Source organism: Trifolium pratense, linkage group LG3 (assembly GCF_020283565.1).
Source record: "Trifolium pratense cultivar HEN17-A07 linkage group LG3, ARS_RC_1.1, whole genome shotgun sequence".
In the NCBI taxonomy this organism is placed as follows: Eukaryota; Viridiplantae; Streptophyta; class Magnoliopsida; order Fabales; family Fabaceae; genus Trifolium; species Trifolium pratense.
Genome location: NC_060061.1, coordinates 19,482,668 through 19,493,047, shown reverse-complemented (window position 1 = coordinate 19,493,047; position 10,380 = coordinate 19,482,668). Strand labels below are relative to the sequence as shown.

The window sequence follows — 10,380 nt, the reverse complement described above, 5'->3', positions numbered from 1 at the left end:
ACCCACATTTCAAAAAATACGGCCCAAGCCCATTATATAACCCCAACTATAAAATAGAACTAATTGATATGCTAAAGCCAAAGAATAAAAGCTACAACAGCACAACCGCCACATGCTTCTTCTCTTCCGTATTATCTTCTCCAAACATGGTTATTCTCTTCTTCAAGCTCCCTTCATCTCTTTTTCTTCTTCTTCTTTGTTCTCTTTTCTCATACTTTTGAGTGTTTGAATTTTATTTTTTCAAAATCATCCTTGAGTTATTTAAACATAATTTTACAATCATCTTTTGAGTGTTTGATTTTCATTCAAAATAAATTTACCCAACCATTACAAATCCATTGTTTCATTTGACTTATGGTGATTGATTTTAGTTACAAAATCAATTCTGCTTAAAAATTGATATTTTTCTAATTTTTGCATTGAAAGAGATATAAAAGAGAGTTCATTTCATTGTTCAACATTTAAAAATAATAAGACCCAAAATTAAAGAAAAATAAGTGAAAATATAACAACCTGGGTTGCAGAACAACTTGGAGGAAAAAAAATAAGTTTCAGCGCAAAAAAAAAAAAAAAGTAAAACGACGTCGTTTTGGGCTTCTCAGCGCAAAAAAAACAAAGTATTCAAACCGGCGGTTCGGGAAAACCGCCGGTTCACCGGTTTTTCCGGTTCTTACCGGTTTAACAGCATGGCCGATCTAACGTCTGGACCAGACCGGTCAGCCTCCGGTTCGCGGTCCGATCGGTCAGATCAGCTGGTCCGGTCCGGTTTTTAAAACACTGGGATGAGGTTTCCAACTTTATAGGGTCAGTTGGTATGTCCTGTCTAACAAGACTATTTGGCGGCCCGGCTCCGAATATTAAGAGTAGACACCTTATAATTAAAAAGATGCAAAAAATTTAAAAGGAATAATCCTTATTTAAATTCTAAATAACGTTAATAATATAAAAAAATTGCATCCTTTTAACTATCATATAAAATATTTATCTTATAAAAAAAACATATAAAATATTGATATTTTAATCAGTAACAATAAAATACATTTTACCTAAGTAAAAATAACATCTCACTTTTAGCAGTTTTTGAAATAAACCCATCAAACAAAACTTCATATTGTATTTTTTTGTTCATTTTATGTTTTTTCCTAAAGCTTAGCCATTTTATTTGGATCTTTCAAATTATTTTTTAACAAAGACAGATTCGAAAAAATATTGAGTTCTTATTTTATTTTTGTGAATAATTTTTTTTTCATATTTTTGTGAAGAGCTACTACCATATAAATTTTTGCTGAGACCCCTAAAAAATGGAGGCCAGACTATGTAGCACACTTTGTACATGCTCATAGCCGACCCTGCGTATCTAACCCCTTTTTGGAGGGGTTAACTTTGAGACGATTGTTCGTAAAAAAAAAAACTTTGAGACGATTGAAACAGTCGTTGTTGATATGTTTTGCCATCTCTAATCGAAGATGGGTATAGTTCATAGCCTATAGCGTTAATTATGAATGACAAAATCAATCTAGTAATTAACTGACAAATTCGGTCGAAGACGGGTACAATCCACAAACGCCCTCTAAATTAATGGCAATCAACTTGACAAAAAAAATGTCAATCAAAATGTATTTTCCCACTTTTTTTTTGGGTACAATTTTCCACTTTTTCTTTATTCCTTAATACAACACTCTTTATACAAATTTCACATGCATTAATAATTTTTTTATAAAATATTTTTATTTAATTTACCAATAAAAAATGTATATATATTTTCTCATTCTTATAATAGTAATGACTATTTTTTTGAAAATAATAGTAATGACTATAAGAATAAATAAATTTGTACTAAAAAAAATTATAAGGATAAATATGTAAAATTAACAGACATTTCAGATAAATTTAATTTTTTAACAACTTTTTCAATATTCATAATTTTTGTGAGAGGTTTCCATGATAAGAAATAAAGGGAGTATTAACTAGAATGACATTATGCTATTAAACACATTTTATCCTTTTTTACGCGAGAACTTTTATATAAGAGATTGAAGGTGGAAAAAATACAAGGAGGGTCAAAATGGGTTTACTTTTCTTCTTTTTCTAACAAGACTTAAGTGTTTAGACAATAAATATAAAGTGTTTGCAGCAGATAAAACAAACACAAGAGAGAGAAGAGAAAAGAAATACACATAAGAGATTTACACCGGTTCCTCCCATAATTGATAGTAGTCGGTCCCCTTGATTTTTTAATGGAGTTCACTATAATCATTCTTGATTACAAATGCCCAAACACCTTGCTTAAATCTTCCTTGCCCAAGTTCACAACTTAGGATGACTTCCTTGCTCAAGTACCACGTAGAAGAGACGTCATTTGCTCAAGCGCACTTGCAAGAGACTTCTTAATTTAAGAAAGATTACAAGTTGAACACTTTATATACAATTAGAGGTGTTCACAAAATATACAACACAAATACAAGACTTTTAAGAACACTTAATTCTAAGATACAACTTTGTAAGAATTATAAGTGCTAGACAACTTTTGAATTTGACAGAGTTTTAGCGCGTTTAGAGGTAGTAAGTATTGATAATAATCTTGAAGATTGTATTCGTTGGAGAAGTTTTGCATAGAGCTTTGTAGCTTGCAGAGTGTTATTGAGCTTTTTCTGCAACTTTGAGTTTGAAAGCTTTGCACTTTGGTTAATAACTGCTCTACTGCTTTCTGCCATGTAGAAACTGTCTATACCAAAACAGGAAAGTACAATGACTAGACAGTTGCTTTTATGCTTTATCCTTTTCATAAGTCAAACCTTTTTAGACACTTTCTTGTCTTCCCAAAGGTTATAGCTTTCAGGGTCTGCTCACTCAGAGTCTGATGTCCCAGATGCGCTGCTTCAGACTCTGAACTTCAGAGGCCAACAATCCAGAGTTTGGCCAAAGCTTCCAGAGTCTGATCTTCGGACTTTGATGGATTCTTCAAAGGCTTGTTTGTGCTTTTTTTTTGCTTCTCTTTTTGCTTCTCTTGGATACCTTTTGCTTAAGAGTGTACACATATATTTTATCTACTAATCCTACACATTTAAGCAAATATTAGCAAAACTAATTATTGTACTTTGAATACTTTGTTATCATCAAAACTATAAGAGAGATTTAACAAATCAATTTTGTTCCAACCAAGACTTTATCCATGCCGAGATAGTTTGTTGGACCTTATTGTGTACTTTGGTCAATAGTTTTTATGTCTATGTGGTTTTCTATTTTTTAAACAAAAATTAAATTATAAGTATTATAAAGTGTGTTCAACTCTTACAATTCGAGAAATGCATCTTAGATGCGATGAAAACAATCTAAAGAATTATTATACCAATCAGAAAAAATAAGAGAAGATTGCATCCAAAACAAATTGTGAACTAAATCCATGAAATGAAGATAATTTGATCCACAAGAATAAATATATTGGCTATGACTCGCCTAAACATGATGTTATTTCTCAAACGTCAAATGCTTCATATGGTAACCAATCAAATTAAATGATGAACTTTCTCTCGCTTTCTGCCTTTCACCACTGAACCAAAAAAATATGAAATGTCTCCATACCCGTATTGTAGACAAATTAAATCAGACTAAATTGAAAGGATGTTTTATTTTATTTTTTTATTGAGCCATTTGTAAACAAACATACCTTGTAAGTAAAGGAATCTGATTAACTCCTACGTAATACACTGCACGCCCTTATTTCCAACGTCAACGCAACTGCCACATCACTTTCCTATGTGAGGCAGGCTGATGAACAAACTCGTGGGTAGTGCATTCTTTTGAGTATTCACTCAAAAATCCATTAGATTAAGAAGAAAAAAAAGTGGTGACAGCTATAAACTATTCGACAAATGAAATTTTGATCACTAAATTATTCAACAAAAAAAATTAACTACTAAACTACTAGTATAGTTGACAAAAAAAAAAAATCAATCACTATTTAATCCACCTATGGTGTATACGTATAAGTGCAGTACAATACGACCTCATCATCAATACATAGTAGTACCGTATGTATAAGTGCAGTACAATAAGACCTCATCATCAGATACGATTCATTCACTATATAGTTTCCCTTCACGGATATAACAGAATCACTATATAATCAATACTGAGTTTATTACATTCACCAAACCAAAAACCCATAGCAGCAATAACATAACATAGAATAGAACCGCTTCATATCTCATGGATGATGGACACATGCACCACGGTGGCATGGATGGTATGACCATGACACCACCAACACCACCACCATCATCATCATCATCATCATCCAATGGTGGTATGGGACATGAGATGCACGCTATGATGCATATGACATTCTTCTGGGGTAAAGATGTTTTGATTCTCTTCGATAATTGGCCTAATGGTGATATTGGTAAGTATGTATTGGCTTTGATAATTGTTTTCGTCATGTCCGTACTCATCGAGTTACTCTCACGGATCCGATTCATTAAACCCGCTTCAAACGCTGTTGCTTCCGGTTTGGTTCAGACAGTTTTGCATGTTGTTAGAGTTGGGTTAGCATATTTGGTTATGTTGGCACTTATGTCTTTTAATGGTGGTGTGTTTTTGGTTGCTGTTCTTGGTCATGCTATTGGATTCTTCTTATGTAGCAGTGCTTTCAAAAAACAACCGCATCATGATGAACCTTATGATCTTCCTCCTATATCTTGTTAATTACTGTAATTGTTTTTACTGTCTTTATTTTTCTTGTTTTGTCTGTTATTGATTAATAATCATAAATTGTTTAGTGCTGATTTGCAATTTTTTTTTTTGTGACAAATTTAGGTATGAAATTGTGCTTTGGTTTAAATTATAGATAGATGGATACTGATGTTTTCTGTTTTTGCTGGCTTTGGTTGCCCATGGGTTGTCGTGTTGGTTTGTTTTTGCTAGCCTATATTTAAGGCATTTACTTGTATCTTTATCTCTTTAAACATATCTTATGTTTATTGAGTTTGATAATAAAATTTTAGCCGTTCAAAAAAAAAAAATTAGCGAATATTGATTACAAAATTAGTAAGTGTATTAATTTATCGTTAAGTAATAAAATAAACTCATATTCACAGGGACGGATTGTTTCAATCCCGACAAGACAGTTGTATTGTATTTAGGATGTAAAAGCGGAGGGATTTTGCATAACTTTGTTTCTTAACAGAAAATTAAAGATCGGTGATTTTCAGATTAATTATAGATTGATTAGATTAATGCAGGGGGGGTTTTACATAAGTTTGTTTCATAACAATATTCATAGAAAAATAGTTTGAGAAAGAATGCATTAAATCCGATGAACAAAGGTGTTGAATCTTCCTTTCAGATGAGTCTCAGCCCTAGCACTCTCAAAATCGTGTTCCTTGGTATTTTTCCGTTGAAAATCGAAATCCCTTCAAAATAGTAGAACTCTGTGTCAGGCGAGATATACCTACACCAGGCGTGGCGTTCATTTAACTAGTTTTTGAGCCTTTTGTAGAGCTCTGCGCCAGGCGTGATGTTCAATTTTACCAGTCTTGTGCCTTCTACATTACTGATGCGCCTAGCGTGTTATAACTGCGTCAGGCGTGATGTTCCAGTTTTGGTCATTTTGAGTTAAAATGGAGTCATTTTAGGAATGTTTTCAATTTTAACTCAAAATGACATTAAGACACTCAAAAAGACTCCAAATCATAGTTTTAAAACCCGGACTGGTGATTGACCCGGTCGAAGGACTGGGTCACTGAGTCACTGGTCGGACCAGTGAGTCATCGGTCTGATCGCACGATTGTTAACTCGGTCTATATAAAAAAATTGAAAAATAATTATGACTTGAATTTGATAGCTATAAAATTAAATTATAAAATTCTTTTAATTTTTGCAATAAAATTTCATATAATTAAAATAAAACACAAAAGCTTCTCATGATCATTTTTTATTTTGATTCTAATATATATTAGATCATATCATACTTTCTAATGTATATTTTATTTTGAAGTAAACAATAAATATATAGATCGCATCAAATATACAATAACGTAACTAGGAAAAAAGTAAACAATATGAATACATGACATAAAGGTTGAATAAAAGAAAATAATAGACAAATCTTAATTCAATACAATAATGATATGCAAAGGGATAAATGACATCAGTTTTAAAAAATGAGTTGGCTCATGTTTCTTAATTAGTAGTAGTATTATATACCAATTTAAAAAATGGCGAGGTTTTTAACAATATATATAAGTTTAGATAAAGAGGAGTGTTAGCAACACACTCTTTAACAAACACACTCTAATACACTCTCTTTTATTGGTTGAAATTCACATGGGTCCCATAAAAGTTATATAGGTTCACATTTTTTTATGGGACCCATGTGAATTTCAACCAATAAAAGAGAGTGTGTTAGAGTGTGTTTATTAAGAGAGTGTGTTGCTAGCATTATTCTTATATAAAACCATATCACATTAATTTATTTGGTTTGGTGGTAAAGTTGAACTTTAACATCATTAGGTCTTAGGTTCAACACTTGCCATCAACATTTTGCATTTTTTGAAATATTCAGTTAAACTCACACTGGTCCGGTTCACGTGCGCGGGTCACACTGGTTCACGGTTCAACCATAGAACCGGTCGGTTCACAGCGGGTTTCAACGAGCTAGTTGCAGAACCGGTCCTGTAGCTTGACCAGACCGACCATAGTAACGGTTTTCGGCCGGATCGATCCGATTTTTAAAACTATGCTCCAAATATATGATATAACCACATATGTAGTTTATAGAGGTTCATAATTAGTTTCGATTTTGAGTAAATAAACCATAAAAATGTGTATTGAAAAACTAATTATTTATTTATAATTTTAAATAAAAATATATATAGGCAAGAGATAATTTGGAATTTTCCACACTAGATGTGGGGTACAAAATTCCACAAATTCTAGTTCATCTGATATAAATGTCGAAATTGCTAGGTCAGACGCCATGACTGGAATTCGTGTTAGGAAATAACAGAGCTGAAGAAGAAAAATAAGCAGGAGCGCAATCAACAACATAAGAATATAACATGGAAACTTCAAAACTGGAGAAAAACCACTACGGTCGTCAAAACTAGGGTGCTATTGCGGTTCGGTTTTGAGGCAAAAACTCATCCGATCCAAATATAAATTTATTCGTGCGCAGTTCGGTTTGATTTTGAATGACAAATAAAAAAAATTATCCCATCCAATTTTATGCAGTTTAATTTGGATCGATTTTTGGATATCCAAATTATAAATTGAGAGAAGATCAAATGAGAGGAGAAAGAGAGAAGAGGAGAGGATGAGTGATAGACATGAAAAAATTCTTTCAATTTATAAAACTTCATTAAGGTGTACAATTGGTCAATGCTATGTCACAACCTTTCCGGTGGTCAATCAAAAAATTGGCCACTATCCAAGATCAATTGTGATTGTGACCAGCGGTTAACATTTTGACCACCGACCACGTTTGCATTTTCGAATGCAAACAACATTCACATGTTACGATGCAAACCATACTTTTCATATTTTGCATTTTTTTAAGCTAGTTTTTTATAATGTGAGGAGACATTTTTGAAAAACCAGGAGGCACACGAGAAGGACAAGGTGCGAAAAGAAAATCCCAATAAATTTCTACTTTAACATTGGGCCAATGGAAAACATGCCTAACTAGGTTAAAACTAACATCCTATTACAATATAATGATGATTTCTCTTCCGACCCCGTGATTCTTTTCTACCCCTGGATTTCTGTTTTTGCCCTTGTATAAATATTTCGGTTTCTATTAACCGATTTTTTTTGTCTTGAAAAAAAAATCGGTTTCTATTACCTGAATTTGCACTAAATAAATTCGGTTTATGCGAATTTTCTGCAAGGACAAAATTGAAATTTTAGGGGTAGAAAAGAATAGGGGATAAGGAGAGAAATCATCTTACAATATGGCTGCCCCCAAAATTCTTTATTTTTTTTGGATCATTTAACCTTTATGATCTTGTATCCATTATGCTTATCACCACTCACCAGTATCGTTTTGATTTTAAAATTCGAACGTGTATTTTCTTAGAAAAGATGCCCTGTAAGCCTTTTTCATTTTTGTTTTTACATCTCTCTCGACAATGATGTTAAAATAATTTAATTTAGACCAGCATTCGACAATTTTTCTTTTTTAACCACAAAATTATTTTGTAAATTGAGGTATTATTGTTATATATTAATGATAAATTGTCAACAGCTTTTTCTTTATAAGTACTAGCGGATCAGACAGACGCGTTCCGTGTCTAACTTATGTCCAAAAGATATATATATATATATATATATATATATATATATATATATATATATATATATATATATATATATATATGAGGTTTTCTAACTTAGACCCAAGTTAGGTCTAAGTTAGCAAGGTGCACCTTTTCAATTGGACCAAAATACTCATTCTTTTAATTTTTGAAAGAATAGAGCAACATGGGCATTTCTGTAATTTTACCAACCATATACACGCGCCCCACCTTCGGAAACCATTAATAGACGCGGATCCAGTGTCGCGCGCGTACCAAAGGACCATGGTTACAGACCGTTGATTTCCATCAGACAGCCAAGATCTGATCTCATCAAGACTGTCTGATCAATCAGACAGCCCAGATCATCCTGATCCATCAGATTCCAGCGCCTGCGCCACACTGGATTACAACCTGGGGAGAGAAAAATTTGCTTTTTAAAAGTAGGACACGTGTCACACAATGGTTGGCTGAGCGTGATTTTTGTTCATTTAATACTTTGAACTCAATTATTTCGTTGTAAATTAATTTTTTATTTTTTTATTTTTATACCAAAATTCATAATTTTTTTTTGTCTACAAATAGAGACTTGGTTCGTTTGATTTGGACACCGAAAAAAAAACGCAATTTTTCACTACCTTAATCTCATTTTTTGTCTACTAAATACGTTACTTGTGTGTTGTAATTTAACACGCACCACTCAACCAACTCACTGAAACCATTATACCAGGAAAATAGTAGATAATATTCTGGAACATTTGGTATATTTTATGAAATTTTTGGAGACCTGAAACTATTTTTAGTTAATTAAATGAGATAAAACGGTAATTAAAAACTAATGTTTGCTTCTGAAACCATTTTACTGGAAGAATGGTTGCACATAGTTGTATTCTGAAACCATTTTACTGGTAGAATGGTTTCAATGAGTAATTTATTAATTGTGTTTGCTTCTGAAACCATTTATCTGGTACAATGGTTTCAGAGAGTTGTAATCTGAAACCATTTTGCTGGTAGAATGGTTTCAGTAAGTTGATTATTAGTTATTTGCTTCTGAAACCATTTAGCTTGTAGAATGGTTGCACATAGTTGTATTCTGAAACCATTTTACTGGTAGAATGGTTTCAGTGAGTAATTTATTAATTGTGTTTGCTTCTGAAACCATTTATCTGGTACAATGGTTTCAGAGAGTTGTAATCTGAAACCATTTTGCTGGTAGAATGGTTTCAGTAAGTTGATTATTAGTTATTTGCTTCTGAAACCATTTAGCTTGTAGAATGGTTTCAGAGATTTGTACTCTGAAACCATTTTTCTGGTAGAATGGTTTCAGTGAGTTGATGTAAGGTAGTGAAAAATGAGATTAAGGTAGTGAAAAATTGGGTTTTTTTTTCTGTGTCCAAATCAAACGAACCAAGTCTCTATTTGTAGAGAAAAAAAAATTATGAATTTTGGTATAAAAAATAAAAAATAAAAAATTAATTTACGATGAAATAATCGAGTTTAAAGTATTAAATGGAAAAAAATTAACGCAGCCAACCATTGTGTGACACGTGGTCTTACCTTTTCAAAAAGTTTTCTCTCTCCGCCCATCCTTCCACCCACGCGCGCCTGTCGGCGCGTGTGATGCACGCGCGTGGATTTTGTCCAATAATAGCGTGACACGTGTCCTGGGGGGTGGGAAAAGAAGGTTGGATAAATTACAAAAATACCCCTGTTGCTCTATTCTTTCAAAAATTAAAAACATGGGTATTTTTGTCCAACTGAAAAGGTGCACCTTGCTAACTTAGACCCAACTGGGTCTAAGTTAGCAGCCCCCTATATATATATATATATATATATATATATATATATATATATATATATATATATATATATATATATATATAGGATGTATATTATGAGAATGATATTGTTACGTGAGAATATGAGAATGAATAAGAACGGTTAGATTAAAAAATAATGGCTGAGATTAAAAGTGATGTTATGTGTCATTTTCATTCAACCTTTCTCTCTCTCAGAAGTCCTGTACGTCTGTTCATATCTCCTCCTCTTTCCTCCGCGACTAACTATCTCTCTGGTGACCATTTCTTCT

The 10,380-nt window shown here is 32.5% G+C and overlaps 1 protein-coding gene across 1 annotated transcript; it reads left to right on the top strand.

Moving 5' to 3' along the window:
* Positions 1-4,026: 4,026 nt before the first annotated feature.
* On the top strand, positions 4,027-5,015 carry LOC123918620 (copper transporter 6-like). Its single transcript, XM_045970694.1, has one exon. The coding sequence runs from the start codon at positions 4,210-4,212 to the stop codon at positions 4,702-4,704; it is 495 nt and encodes a 164-aa protein (XP_045826650.1). The 5' UTR covers positions 4,027-4,209; the 3' UTR covers positions 4,705-5,015.
* The last annotated feature ends 5,365 nt before the right edge of the window (positions 5,016-10,380 follow it).